The 15,726-nt window shown below is 45.2% G+C and overlaps 3 protein-coding genes across 3 annotated transcripts; all 3 read left to right on the top strand.

The window, feature by feature from the left end:
* Positions 1-307: 307 nt before the first annotated feature.
* Positions 308-981, top strand: DFJ58DRAFT_728010 (uncharacterized protein; the record flags this gene model as incomplete). Its single annotated transcript, XM_041385542.1, has 3 exons — positions 308-366; positions 425-662; positions 718-981. The coding sequence occupies 3 exons, from the start codon at positions 308-310 to the stop codon at positions 979-981; spliced, it is 561 nt and encodes a 186-aa protein (XP_041243805.1).
* A 4,852-nt stretch (positions 982-5,833) lies between these two features.
* On the top strand, positions 5,834-9,116 carry DFJ58DRAFT_728009 (uncharacterized protein; the record flags this gene model as incomplete). Its single annotated transcript, XM_041385541.1, has 9 exons — positions 5,834-5,966; positions 6,019-6,233; positions 6,290-6,412; positions 6,469-6,647; positions 6,706-7,010; positions 7,062-7,084; positions 7,136-7,179; positions 7,742-8,027; positions 8,394-9,116. 9 exons carry the CDS (start codon positions 5,834-5,836, stop codon positions 9,114-9,116), a joined length of 2,031 nt encoding a protein of 676 aa, XP_041243804.1.
* Positions 9,117-12,392: 3,276 nt separating this feature from the next.
* On the top strand, positions 12,393-13,572 carry DFJ58DRAFT_728007 (uncharacterized protein; the record flags this gene model as incomplete). Its single annotated transcript, XM_041385540.1, has 6 exons — positions 12,393-12,577; positions 12,629-12,757; positions 12,816-12,924; positions 12,983-13,173; positions 13,221-13,359; positions 13,408-13,572. 6 exons carry the CDS (start codon positions 12,393-12,395, stop codon positions 13,570-13,572), a joined length of 918 nt encoding a protein of 305 aa, XP_041243803.1.
* Positions 13,573-15,726: the final 2,154 nt, after the last annotated feature.

The following is a 15,726-nucleotide window of genomic DNA, read 5'->3' as shown; positions in this document are numbered from 1 at the left end:
AGTAGTAGCCTTAGTAATCAGCAATCAAAATTTGCGGCAAGACATTCCTTCCTGATTGGGCCAGTTATTGTAGTTATCGACACTTACAGCAGTTATCCTGAACTTTATTGCATCTTTTGCGTCATTCTGTCCTTTGCACATTGAAATATTAACACTTAATATTTAATAATCTCTGTACCAACATGTTGGCACCATGTTGAACGATCATCAATTTGGGTGTTGCCGATTCGGAAAATGTATAAGTCAACTTTGAGGGGAAAGTGGAACGCAGACTGAGTTCAGAGTCACTGGTCAGACCAAATTTACAATGAGTAATTCTCGATCACCATTGAAGTGCAGCAATTGGTCTTCCCTCAGTATTCCTCGGTTTGTCTACTTAACAATATGTTGTTCACAGCACATCCACTCATATCTTGCACTCCAGACGACTTGCCAAACCCTCCTCGACTCCCACCTTGGTTGAGCCTAGTAGCTCTCCCACTGTTGCTAGCGCGTTTGCCCCTCAAGTTGAAGAGGGTAGCTCAGCAGCAACCATGCAAAGAAATATTGTTTGTGGTCGTCATAAGCGCTCCTTCCAGTGTGCCTTCAAGTTATTTCAAGCCGGCGACCATGACGAGGATTGCAACATACCGACGAAGAGATTCAAGATTTTACAAACAACTGTGAGTACTTCTCATAATCTAGATCCCAATCTCAATCCTAAAATTCATTTCAAAGTGGAACTACACTCCTACGTCCAATTCTGATAGTTCAAACTACATCAACCAGCGTATGCTCGAGCTTTCCCGGATCACTCGTCGAGCCATTGCCGCAAGAATGCGATACCAACATATTCACTCTCACGAACTAGATCTGATAAAGTCCACTCTCGAAGACGAAACACAGGTGTCACAAAAGCATATGAATAGCATTGATTTGCAATTTGGCTCCCTTAGAAACATGCTTCACGACGGAGGAGTGACAGTGATAGGAAACAAGTGATGTAGGTCTGACCATAGCGGCCATGACCAGGCTTGGTGTGAAAGCTCTGATTCATCTGACAGTTTGATTGATGACGGTCGCTCAGCCTGTGAGTCAGGCTTTGCATCCAAGTTAGAGGAATAATGTGATCATCGATCCAGTGTATTGTGTTTTGCCCTTATGATCATTTCATAACATATTTGCGGTACCCCAGGCCACTATTACATATGTCTATATGTAGTTTTGTGCTGACAGTAGCTCATTCAATTATTTGTTTCACAAGACGTTGGAATGACGTCCTGATCAGAGCGCCGCGTTTACTGTGGTGGGGCTCGTGTAAACTCTTCCACCCAGCAACATGAAGTCACAAATATTTTCAAACGCACACCTCCTATAGCAGAAGTTTGAAGGTTGCTGACAGTGAACAAGGAAAGGTTTAAGACCTCTTTCGAATCTGGGCTTCACTAGCATTCACCTAGTTATATTAATTTGCGAGTTCAATCAGGTTGGTGACCTAACCTGATATTAGCCTAAGGTTCTAGTCACAGTAGAGCAGGAACAACTCGAAGGTTGAACGGGAAAAAAGAAGCAAAGGTGAGTAATGGGCGTGTCCGCCAAGACAAAAATCCGACCAGACTGTGTCAGTGTGAGCTCCTGGATGGTATTACTCATAGTGACCGCGACTGAACATGGGGTGGGCAGAACCAAGAGAAGTGATGAGTTGAGACAAAAATTTTATCAGGAGGTGCCTCGAGAGCGTCACGGTATTGTTGAGAGGGAGGGTCGCACTGATACAATGCGCATTTGCCCCTACAATCCTAAGTCACAAGAATTGCAATCTGAGGCGGTTGATAGCGGGGTGTACTAGTATATCTCCCTCAGTGCTAGTCCGAGTCAGACTCGGCCAGGATTCGGAGGTTTTGGGAGGCCAAAATGGGAGGCTTTAATGTCAATCCATGACGCAATCTAGATGAACAAGAGAATAACTGTTAAACTAGTATCATAGTGAACTTAGGAATTGACCATCCATACAGTGATCACCAAGCGGCGTCTTCGTAGTACCTATGTGGTATCAAGACACATGAAGAAGGGTGTGCAAATAGTACGCTACTTTGTCTAAGACAGTGACTTGTTCAACGAAGGTTTGCTATTTTTGGGGGGACAAAGTCCACGCTACTAGGCCCAGCGAGTTTTGATGATGGGCCTGAGCGTGGACTTGGATAAGTCGGACCCAATGATTGCGCACGATTATGTAATGTAGACAGATATTGAGGAACCTCATCTCTCACAGTATTGCTGCGGCCAGCTGCATCATCGCCCTTCGCTATTACGCATCACACAAATCCAATCCCATAATCAATTGAAGCTTGAAGCAGCAAAGTAAAATCATCACTTAAACGTGAGTTAGACAGTGGGAGGTGAATTGCTCGTGTCCCTTTCTCGGATCATCAGTAGAGTCTAACTAGTATGGATTTTAAAGGTGAGTATATCATAATACGCATGCACCCTAGCTTGATGGAATCAGGGTGTCTAGTCTGGATTTTTACCAAGTCTGCTATGTCCCTCTGAATCCAGTCTGACTCAGAGAAAGCTGCCACATCCGAGTTTCCATCCATTCATTTGTGCATGGAAACCAGTTGTAGTAAGTGTTGCCAATTGGTTTCCTCGTTCATTCTGTCTATGTAATTCTTAGACCATTCCTTGGGAAAGGTGTCCCCAGCGCCCTCTGCCACATATGTAAAAGGTCCGAGTCTGTCTTGTTTTCAGCTGATCTGCTTCATTTTCCAGCGTGAAAAGGGACTCCAAGTTCTAGAGAGCGAGACGGGTCATTGTCTTCTGATCCTCTTGCTGCGCAACAATTTACTGCTGCATCAATCCCTCTTCTTTTCTCAACACGGCACGGACTATGGAAACCTTTTTCAATCAAATGCTTCAAGTTGTACGGAACAATATGAAATACGTATCCAATGTTGTACCCAAGTATGAACGAGGACTCACTGTTTGAAGCAGATATAAATATCTGGCCGTGGCTTGCCTGAGTATGTCTGGATTATGTTGACAACGTCAATTGCTACATGTCATTATCACTAGCATTCTTACTAAGGATTGTCAGACAGACTCAAACTCAAAGCCCTAAGGGATTTGGTTGACATCGTCGACACATACCAATGCCCCGGGTCCGAGTCCGAGTCACAAGTTGCAACTTGTAATGCTACTAGTCATGGTACTAAGTGGTGAACTGCATTGACTCGGACTTATAAGAATTCCCACCTCGATTCGGAAATATACCTCAGGCTCGGTGGCAACACTACACCGTCTTGATGTCACATTTTAAAATGGAGATAGAGACATTGCCGTTGGACCAGTTCTGACACGACTTTTTAGGAAGCAAGCAGCGTTCTGGGGCACAAAGGTTAAAATATAGGAGTCCGAGTCATGGGGGCGCCAGCTTCGAAAAACTTACCCGATGGACTAGACTTGCTTGTTGTCATCTAAGCTTTCAAAAATATTTTTTAGAGTTTATAGACTCCATCCAAAGCCCCTTGATGAATTGTTCATTCGAGTCGATTAGTGATCATGCACCACAACACCTAAGAGCCTTTAATTAGTAAAGTGACAAATTTGAACCAAGAGTTCCCCACGTTTTCAAAAGACCCAAATTACATGTAGACCGGATCTTATCAACAGATTCAGCCGCACAGCCATATGAAGGCCAGGTCCGGGTCTCGGGAATACATACTTGTCTTATTGAGGGCAAACAGCCCAAATCAAACAATTTTTTCGACTTTGCGGCTTTTATGTCCTTTCAGCTCTTCGACTTCTCGAGTTTTCCAGCTTTGTCTACTTTTCCGACTTTTTTCGACTTCTCAGCTTGCACTGACTTTCGCATATCTTGCTTCACAAGGCTCGCGTAGTGTCATCGTAAGTAGAATCTGGTACCTGCTAGAATCTAGTGTCGTACTGCTTATGCCAATTCATTCTGTCAGGAACAGACTTCGTCATTGGACAACTCCAATCATTTCTGCCCAGTCACGTCATGGTCGCCTGCAGTGCTGTCCGATTTTATACACCTTTGTCGTGACTAACCTCAAGCATAATCTTGTCATGATCATGATGGAGGCCTTCCATATGACAGCCGCTTTAAACAATATGATGAAGTCGAAGAGCAGCCATGAGTCATGGAGCATTCTCCATTGAGTCGGTGAGTCAAACTATCATACTACTGGTGTACGTCCGACGACTCTTGATTGGGATATTATCATTGAATAGCAGATGCTCCAATAGAATCTATTCATTTGATGCAATTTATCTGACTAAAGTCGATAATCACCGTCAACAGCACCTCCGATTTAACCAGTTCTATCAGATGGTATCATGACTCCTGAAAACCTTCAATTTGAACTTTAGCACATGCGGCGTTGGAGGGTTACTGTGACCGTAACGCTATCGTTGTGGTGTTCAAGCTCGGGCTAGCCTCGCAGAACCCCATTTCGCTATAGGAGTCAAGCAGCCTAGATATCCACATCGCATCCATACACCACTTCCTTGCAAAGTCTCGACTCACTCGACTCACCTGTGTCGTGCCGGTCTATGTCCGACTCGGCCGATACAGATCCGTGGCCTTGGTCTCTCGCAGAAGAGCCAGGGTTGTCTTAACTGTCCCTTGCTCGTCGGATCGGCCATCGCGCGCCTTGGCCGACCGTTCCGTCCCATCGGTACCAAATCCTCCCATGTCCTACCCATGTCCACCTATCTCCATTGGTGCATTTTAAGCTCATTTTACTGTTACTGAACAAACAGCAGGTGTTATTACATTTATTCCCATGGCCGCAGCACTCGCGAGCCTTATTACATATCGACCCGAGTACCTCGCGTTTCACTACTACTCTCGCCTGTGCGATTCCGGACGTTCACGCAGTTAGATAAATAGGACTCAAGTTCGTATTATCCACTACTTCCCTTCCTCGGACATACCTGGTACCATTGTAGGAGTCACCTTAGTTAGTCCTTGATTGTGCAAATTGATCCCCCTTGCTTTTATCATTGGACGTGCCTTGACCGCTCTAAGTGCACTCTATCTAAGGTTTCTTTACCTAGGCCTTGTGAGATCCGGACCGCTACCAGTAGTCTTACATCGGCAACCCATACCTAGTCTTACCTCGCCATACCTAGTTATACCTGGACTCTCTTTACCTCGGCCTAGACTTACGTGCCGCTCATCGGCATCAAACTCCCCACCTCGCATCGGTATCTCGCATCGGCATCTCGCATCGGTATCTCGCGTCGGGTGTACCATCGGTATCCCATATCGCGTCGGACATTCTCGGACTCGGACCTTTGGTCGGTCAGATATCTCGGGCCTTAGAGCTTAGTTCTTCCTTTCGCTTCCCTCGCACTATTAGAAGGAAGTGCTTCAATAGCAGTCCCCTTGGGTCGAAGTACTGCACTCGCACCCATTAGGATTTAGTAAGTTAGTTGGTATATCTAGCTGACTACTATTTCTTTCACCACATCATACTCAGGATTTTGTTATATTTTACCCTTCATCGACTATTGATTATCTAACTCACCTGAGTCCTAGCTTTCCCTCTTCCCACTTGAAGCATCCAAGTCATGACCACTCCGTCTCAGGCTGTACTCGGGGATTTCCAAACTATACCATACGACCCCAAAAATCCCAGGCGGCGTGTGATGCCTTCAGAATGTCAATCGCACCGCTTGCAGCCGTAGGGTCGCGCTTGCAGCATGAGCGAGGTGACACTGTACTCAGACTCCTCAATGGCATCAGGAAGCTTTGTATCATCGGATACCGGCAAGAAAAAGGCAAAAAAGCTGGCTCTGAATGATCTGCTCCCAAATGAGCAGTTCAGCCATGAAATGGGCGCGTAAGTGCCTGTTGATGGATTTCTTAACCACGCTTGTGTGGCCGCAAAACGAAACAGATGAAGATAAGAGCGCCTATGTTAATGAGATAGTCAGTGAAGCCAATGCGTTATTTGGGACCAGTATGTGTCAAGCACACCACTGTCGCAGTACCAACTACTCATCATATACCAGATCTAGTGTTGACAAAGGATCTCATCTGTCTGATCAATCATGCCGTCACACAATTCCATTCCGGTCTTATAGATCTTGTTGATCGGTTTGCAAGCGAGTTTATGCTCGAACCCCTGGGTACGATGTCCAAAGATCAACGCCTAGCCTACATGGTGAATCACAGAATAGCGCTCCTCGATTCATCTGAGGAGAATCGATGGCAATATTTTTACACGGTAAGGTGTTCGACGAGGACTCCAACTGTGACAAGTTGCTCATGTTTAGGAATGAGACTTTGGAAAAAATCCATTTGCTTCATTTTTATGCAAGCGCTTATACGCCACTTCGCGATGAGAAATTCCTGACGGAGCTCAACACAACAACACCCCATATGTTCTCACATGTTGCAGTTGGAGTGAGTCACAGATACTCTAGTGTTCATCATATTAACTATTTCTTCATGGTTTTTAGGCGGAGTGCGGTATCGATAAGGTTGTAGAAGAAGCTTTTGGGAGAAATGTGCGGTTCCTCGGCAAACGATACACCCCACGACAACTCTCCTACTTCAACGCTGTCAAGCATGCCTTACAGCTTCCAATCCACAAGGAGACTTTACCGGCACAGTTTATAGACCTTCATAACAGAGGCCTGTAAGTAATCTCTGCTACATTGATTTGGAATATGACGACCACACTCATAATTTCGTAGTCAGGTCTTGAAAGCCAAATCGGGCTTGTTGCCTCTGGAAAGGCATATTTACGTGCCTGACACAATGGAGCAATTATTTAGACCGTGTCAAGCACTGGCAGGTGCTACTAGTAGTGATGGTAGCATGCTGTACCCACAATCATCGTCTGTCAGCGCAGTGCCGCAGATGCCTGTCCAGGAGGGGCTGCTGTACCCGCAGTACATGACAGGTGACCTCTCAACTGGATCTTCCATGGTTGTACATTCTCAGGCTAATACAGGTCCTGTCTGCCATGACACTGAATGCTACGAGCCAGAGAATCAAGGTACTGCCAACAACACGTCGTGGCCTGTGGGATATTCATTTTTTTGAGCAGACTGCATATGGCAACTTGAAGAGGTGAGCATGGTCAGCCTCAAGTCGCACTCCATGAGCTAATTTTAAATACAGGCCGCATTCGTGATTCTGAGTCTGTATACTGCCTTGTACTACTTGTATAGCATGCACCCGGGCCGGGTCCCTGATTGTCTGCCCCATTATTTCCATTAAGGTCGTTTATGTTTCCTTTCTTTGACACGCACGCCACATGTGTCGTGTTTGGCATTCAACATGCACCATATACTCCTTGTCTGCTGTGTCCAATCTTCTCGTGATTGGCTGTCTACTTTTCCCAAGCTCCTGTTTATGAATACGCTTGTGCTGTGATGTATTTACCTCCAATGATTTTAAATACTCGAGGCGGCTGTACCACTGTGACAGACACTGGCATCAGCCTGGATACATATGGATCCCCAACTTGAAAGATCCGCAATCCATCACAGATGGATCTCATGAAGGGACAACTTGAAGATGAACTGACTCGGAAATACCGAGCACAACTTGACTCCATCTAGTACTTGATGAACTTGTAGAGCCTGACTTGGAGAGGACATGAAAAGCCTCTCTTCCTGATACTACTAGTAGTAACCGACAGTCCAAGTTGCTGCAGCTCACGCGTTCTGGTTACCATCGCAATGCACTATATCTTCCTCCACGTCTCCTACTACATTTATGCAGAGCAAAATCATACCCTCCAGTACCGCTCACGAGCGTTGCACACTCCAAGAACATGGCTGTATGGTGGCCTCGACTTTCCTCAAAATCTGACTCAGACAGAGAGGAGAATATATCCGAAGCAGGTCGTGATGGACATCCGGCATATGTTGTCCGTTTTCTAGTCTATTTTACTAGATTAACAGTTTTTACAGGAGTCGACTGGCGCCACCGACCTGCCGTTGATGACAACATCTCTGTGTTAGGAGAGGAGTCAGATGACGAATACATAACAGATGCTGAATCCTCAGTAAGTGGCTGGTCCTCTACTAGATGTGAGTTGTTTCTAAATGCAGAGTGTTACAACTGCTAAGTTTAGACAGCTGTGACTCAGAGGCACTCGCTGATCAAGCGCGGTTACTCTTGGTTCCAAATGTTCACCTGGAAATAGCCCAACATTATCTCTCCATTGACTCAAACTGGATGCCATGCAGAATTATTCTAGCATTTATGTGGCCATTTTACATTGGAACTTCAACCCGTTAGCCTTGAGTATGCTGTTGCCACGTTTCAGGCGTTGGAACAGGATTTGTGAGACCTCTTACGCCCCTCTCTACAGTTTAGCTCATCTACCCATTTTGCTGAGATTGTCTACTATACTCTGGATCTCACTTAGAATAGGGCAGCCGTCGATCCACTTTCGACCATTCAAGCTTCTTTCCTCGTCCAACGGGGTCACCTTCAAGCTCTCTGGATACATGCTACCTACAAGTTTCTATTCCATCTACAAACTGCACTCCAGTTCGCCCGCCTCCAAGGAGATATTAGTACAAATAGCACGGGCCAATCCATTACAGCACATGATGGGAATGTTTTGGTGGATTTATGTCTCGCAGAGCTCATACTGAACCTGGACTCCTCCAAGGAAGGTATACCTAGTCTGTTGGAAATAATTTATCCTCATACCTCTCCAAAGTCCATGGATAGTGCACGACTTATCATTGGCTCCGTCAACTCCACTGCCGACCTTGTAAGCATTATCATCGCAGACAAGTTGCCAGCATCCACCACTCGTCTAGATATCAGCTCTTGTGCTCTACGGCTTCACTCTTCACAGCTGATCCCTTTGGAAGGAGTCCGGTTACAGTCACAGAGCCCTTCTCTAGCAAACTATCATACTACTGCCATTCCGCAGACTGTATGCACTCTCACTATCCGTGACATCAATGACACTGTCTTCATTCACTTGATTGCCTTCGCACAAACTGTATTTCGCCTACAGGGGGTATCAAGTAAATGGAAGCCGGTCTCCGACCAAGCACTTCCAAACTCTGGGCCGTCTCACCTCATGTTCACGGTCGCCCTTCGTCCCATTAACATTCGTGCCACAACTGAATAGCTTGCATCCAAGATCGGGACCACGAATACGGTCATCTTTTTCACATCACTCAAACGAGTCGATCCGTTGATGCACAATGAGGTTCACTCTGTCAGTTATACTGCTAGCTTCGGCAACGCTTTCATACGCGCAAGGGCTACCAGCACTGCCCCAGGAATTTGGGCCCGGAATCAGGATGTTCTTGCTTCCTTGACCTTTTGCTCTGGCGCCAGGAATCATCTGTGAGTACTATCTGTCTAGCAGAAGTTCCTTCTTACACAGTATGGCTATTTCCATCCCTCGCAGTGCCCTTCAAGTTCAGTCTTTACCGTTTCATGGAAGAGTAGCAAGCGGACTTCTTTCCAGGCATTGAAGCCGGCGCTACACGAGCCTTTCTAGCAGAGTTAAAGGAATGGATGGATGATAATGCACAGACAGCACTGACTCGCCCCCGCGCTGCCAAGACTCAGAGGAACACATTAGTGGCCCATGTTATGGGACATATCTCAGAACTTGGCGTGTTTCTTCAGTCATGCGAGGGACGTGGTTATCATGGATCGTACATGTACATGATCTGACTATGCTCCTTTCCTCACCAAGCGGACCAGGACCCAAGCCGTCCACGTCCTTTGGCATCCAATTTGGCTCGCAATCGTCAGGTGTTTCATGCAAACAACAGTCCACTGATGATCATACAGATACATCGCACATCAAGGTCAAGCTCCCGTCGCTCTCATTGACAGAACGCCACGGCCGTGCTTTTATCAAAATTCTTGCTAACGCTTTTCAGGCCGCCATTGTGTATCTGCTCCTCGCCAATGTTGCTATCTTCTGATACATTCTGTCCTTACTATCTTTTCCTGTCAACATGTGATCTTCTCCATCTCTGTGCTCGCTCACCTTCAAAATTTTATGTTCAAATATCAGTCTGACTGTTCTGTCCCCGGCCAAGAATTCTCCTGTCATCCCTCTTCCTTATGAATCAGTTGAAGGTGGTTACGGTGTTCCCTTAGCGAATCACTTCTTCGTTTTCAAAACTTCGGCTACCACACCAAGTGGGCTACATGACGCCACACCTTTCATCACCTTTCAGTGTTTAGGCATGCCATGGAACTGCGGCTGGGTTGGCTGCCACCTTGACCCTCATTCGGCAAAGTCCCACTATTTAGCGATGTTTCATCAATACCCGTGCCTGCTCGGACTGTTTGAATGACCATTGCACTCAGCAGCACAGCCACGTCAGCCTCGGTATTTAAATTCTCCAAATTTAGTACACATCTGCCCTTACTGCTATCCTCCTGCTTATTTCTTTTACAAACCTGCAAATAATGACATGTCTCACGAAAAGTGTCTATCCGAGTCTTTTCGCCATCATGTTTGAACATTACGAGACAATTGAAGCCAAATCAAGTATGTACGAAGGCTGCCTGCTGTTTCCCTGTCCATTTATGGCAATACCATGTTACTTACCATGTTTTTGCACTTTTAGGATGCAGGACGCTAGTTTCTGTTGATTATGAACAATCTGTTCAAACACCCCCGCTGAGTCAGGAAGTGGTTGGCTAGTATACAGTGGCTCAAAAAACTGTCCGCATGTTTTGACATTTTTCACTATCTATGATATTGTGTGAGAATGAACAAATTCCTCAAGGACATACTTATACCACATTGTAGTATGGCTTCAGGGCTTTTATTTGAGCCCTACACCGTGGGAATCAGCGGAGATATGGTGGAGATATAAGGCTTATAAAATGATGACTCATGTGGACAGTTTTTTGAGTGTATATTAAAACTATATAAATCATTATTTATGACATCATAAAAATCATGCCACTATTATATAAATTATAAAGTGGTGTCATTATGTTATTTTATGACTATATCTAACTATATAAACCAGAATATCTCATGTATCATAGTCATAATCACCATGAAAGCCATCTCCTCTGCTCAAAGAGATAATATCCTCTCTCTGTCTTATGCTGGCCTCTCTGCTCGCCAAATTTCCTCTAGAACTGGAATATGCAAGTCCACTGTGGCCAAGTTCATCAAAGAAAGCCACCCAGACAAGGAAAACTCTTGTGGAGGACGTCCATCCAAGCTTACCTCTACTGACAAAAGGGCTATTATCCAACATATCACTACAGGAAAGGCTGATAATGCTGTCCAAGCCACCCATTATATCAATTCCACCATCACTACCCCTGTCTCTTCACAAACTGTGAGGAATGTTCTCAAGGCAGCTCATCTCAAGGCAGTAACAAAGAAGAAAAAGCCTCTTCTCTCCATCAAACATAGGCAGAGAAGACTAGCCTTTGCCTTAGCTCATCAACACTGGACTGTAGAGGACTGGAAGCATGTTATATGGTCAGATGAGACCAAAATCAATAGGATTGGGTCAGATGGGAAGGTGTATGTATGGAAAAAGAAGGGAGATGGCCTAACAGACAGAGAGGTTAATGGGACTGTCAAGTTTGGAGGAGGTTCTTTAATGGTATGGGGCTGTATGGGATGGAATGGTGTGGGAATGCTTGCTGAGGTTGAGGGGAAGATGAATGCTGAGCAGTATGTGGACATTTTAAATGACCACTTGCTGCCTAGCTTGGCAGAATCAGGGATTGATGAAGAAGATATCATTTTCCAACAGGATAATGATCCCAAGCACACATCCAGAAGAGCTAGGGAATGGTTTGAAGAACATAACATCAATGTTCTTGACTGGCCAGCACAGTCTCCTGATGTCAATGTCATTGAACATCTCTGGGGAACACTCAAGAAAAAGCTTCAAGCCTATGAAAACCCCCCTAAAGGAGTATGGGAGCTTTGGGAGAGAGTAGCAGTGGAATGGGGGAAGATCACAGCTGAGGATTGCCAGAAATTAATTGAGAGTATGCCTAGAAGGATAGAGGCAGTAATTAAAGCCAAGGGAGGTCATACAAAATACTAGAATACCTGGTTATTACTGTAAAATACTTGAGTCAAAAAACTGTCCGCATGAGTCACCATTTTGTGAGCCTTGTATCTCCACCATATCTCCACCGATTCCCACGGTGTAGGGCTCAAATGAAAGCCCTGAAGCCATACTACAATGTGGTATAAGCATGTTTTTGAGGCATTTGTTTGTTCTCACACAATATTATAGATAGTGAAAAATGCCAAAACATACGGACGGTTTTTTGAGCCACTGTATATACTGGGTACTGGTAAGTTCCTTTCTCTCATCTTCTTTCCTCATTCATTGTCACTGCATTATACCCCCCCTCTTGCTCGATGTCACTGTCGCAGGGTGAGCACAGTATGGCACACGGCGATGACAGGTCTATCATCGACTCAGAAAACCAGCACAGCGACAGTGGCCTCCAGCAGCCTCCAGAATCATCCCAAGAACAGTCATTGCTCCTGCAGGCACAGCAGAGACATAAAATCGCTGAACTGGAGGGAAAGCTAGAGACTATTGAATCAGGACACGCTGCAAAAGAAAGGTATGACCGTCATTTCATGCGTCGAGTTGGCTTCGCTCAAACATCTGTCAGGCAAACGAACTACTATCTAGCTCAAGGAAGAGGGATCAGGCATGTTGTCGCTTTATTCCACAGTATCGAAGACCTCATCACTGAAAATGACAGAAGATACGATGACAACGAGGACATGGCTAATTTCGAGTAAGTTTTTTTGACCTTGGTTTGTCACCAGCGTCCTCACATCGACTTTTTTACGTAGTCAAGAGCGACTGCAAATAGGGTACGATATCCTAATAAGAACTTTGCCGTGGTTGCTGAAGACGTCCTCCGACATGGAGCACAACGAGTACACGCACATGCTCAAAATGGTGTGTGCTGTGCCGATGCTGATAGTCGACTTTATCATGACAAGTCTTTGTTTACTAGCTTAGGCAGGGGGCTGATGGAGCTCGAGGTGACGTTACATCGAAACTGAAGACTCTTATTGCCAACTGGGTCAATCGTGAACTCAAACCGAATCCCCTGGTGGACCCTGACGACACACATTCTCGCAGATTCATCAACGATGCGTGTGGCAAGTTACTCTGCCCAGCTGAGGTTGATTGGAACAGCCCAATGTACATAGTGTATCCAGAAACCTCAAGCAATACTAACTGTTCACCAGCACAAAGGCAGGGATTCGGGATCGCTCTGAAGGTTATATCGTGAAGGACCTCTCTTTTCCGGCCTTCCTGTATGAAAAGTATACCACCAATCTGGAGAATTTGGAGGAAGGCCTTTTTAAGGGCAAAATTTTAGTGCAGGTTAGTAGCACTGAGTTGCCTGGCCATAATCTCACTGTTTATTCCCAGGGCTATAAAGCTGTCTTCACGTCTCCCTCCTCAGCAAAGAACATTGAGGGCGATGGTGATGGTGCTGATGTCATCAAGAACAATAGACGTGCTAAGAAGGCAGCCTGGGGAATTAAGGTCAAGAAACACGTTGCGCAAATTATCAAGATGGAGAAAACTCCTTGAGTGGTGGACTAGGTGCGGATGTTATACTGATACTCTCAACAAGCCTCAATTAATGTAATCAACCTGTCCAGGAAAGTTTTCGGTAGGAGCTGCCATGAGGATCTCAGCAATGCGGCGAGGTCCAACATGTCTGTCAATGCTCTCGCAAGGCAGAGGGCACAACTCGATGATGCTGTTTTTGATTCAAACTAGGGACATACCGTTGTTCGAATCTATTATTATCTACATACGGTTCTTGATGTCGTAGTTTGTTATCAATTTTGTGATTTGATGATCCATGCCTGGCATGAAATTGGGATCCATGATATCATACCACTGACATTCATGTTAACAAGTATGAATGATTCCGAGCATGATTCAGGCTATAATTCCACCTGTATATTTTAAATCGGCTGAAAGTATGTGTGTTCCGGCCTTCGTGGCAATCCTCGCACAGAAAGTATGGACTTACAAGCTAAACAGAATTGACAGACATGTTGAATTCAAAGTTCTGCTGATAATACTTGCCACTGTGGGGCTAATTTATTTCCAAGCAGGCTCTCCATAGTGATTCCTAGTGATCTTAAGATGACTATATAAATACCTAACTCAGCCCGACAACAATAGTATGGTTAGATCGCGAGGCTATATCACCAAAGTCCCGAATACACACGTAAATATTACTCCTGCATGGCAAGAAGATACAGAATTACATTGATGTGACACAATGTAGAAGAAGGCTTTGTTTGGATGGTAAGCGGAGCACCGAAGTCGCACATGATCCCTCACTGTCAGGTTTTGAGTCAAGCACTAGGCCGTAACTCCACGGTGCCCATGCGTAGCTCAAACATATTGGGACGCAGTCATAAGTGATATACCACTACCAGTCATTATTCACCCAAAGGTGATCGCCTAGAGACTCGAATCACGATACGATTTGATTGTTGCCAGCTTAGTAAACATATCTAGGCTGGCGCACAAGGGTAAATCTTTTTCACACACATTCCCAATCGATATGCAGTGGATCATCCTTGTATCCCTCAACATCTGATATTAAGGTTCGAATCAGGCCACGAAACTTACTGTCGCCCGCGCAGGTCAGCATATACTCGTCGATTGGAAAGTATCAATCTTCACTTGTAGCTTCGTAATTGTGAATGTCCTTCCTGACGTTAGGCACTTCACATGATGGTGTTGAGGTTTGAATCAGGTCACGAAACTTACTGTTGCCCGCGCGGTCAACACATACTTGTCGTCTGGAAGATATTGACCTTCACTCATAGCTTCATAGTTGTGAACCTACCTTCCGTTATGACATTATTGATTAATCTAGCTCAACCGTTGGCCTTTACCACACCTTCGCTTCAACTGTGAGCTTGAGCGAAATCAGGATCTTTTCCCGATCATAAAATTTTGTAGGAACATCAGGGAATCTCCTTTCCTCTATAAGGCCAAACATAACAATGTGATTGTCGATAGCAGAATTATGTTGGTTCTTGTGATTGTGTACTATATATCGTGATATATGGGCTTCTACTTTCCTCACGTGTTCACTGATGACAGCTTCCCTTACCGCTCTTAAGACTTATAGAACAACTTGGTCCCTTCAATCATTCAGGCGTCCCTGTCATATTGATGCAACAAAGCATTGAAACTGTAGGGTTAGTAGTGATGCATTCATGCTACAATGCTAGGGCTGCTAATATATGGTGCATTATGATGCATTACAGATGCATCATTGGTATCATACATTCCTGATGCATTATGACATCACCTCAGCCTTACTAATCATGGCGCTGCAGGTATCCCACGCTTGATGCATCCCCGCCATTGATGCATCCCCGATACCTTATTATACTATATATACCACCCTATTAGCATCCTGCTCTGTGATGCATTCCCACATATTGCAGTAACATATCTCCGTATTATACGAGTGGATGGACGTGCATAATATCCCGTATGATACGGGCCAGCGGACCATGGGCCGAGGGTAGATATATCCTCGACTGTGACAGATGGGCCGGGAGTGTTATTATTCCCGATGGAGATGGGTGGGCCCAGGTGGGGAATATGTAAAGTAGATGGGTGGGCCGATGGACATGAATTTTCAATAGATGGATCGGCCAAGGTAGTTGGATATTATGTAGATGGGTGTACCAAGGTAGATATGTA

Source organism: Suillus subalutaceus (assembly GCF_016647625.1).
Source record: "Suillus subalutaceus strain FC151 chromosome Unknown DFJ58scaffold_54, whole genome shotgun sequence".
Taxonomy (NCBI): domain Eukaryota; kingdom Fungi; phylum Basidiomycota; class Agaricomycetes; order Boletales; family Suillaceae; genus Suillus; species Suillus subalutaceus.
The sequence above is the reverse complement of the archived record's forward strand: the minus strand, read 5'-3'. Positions and strand labels throughout refer to the sequence as shown.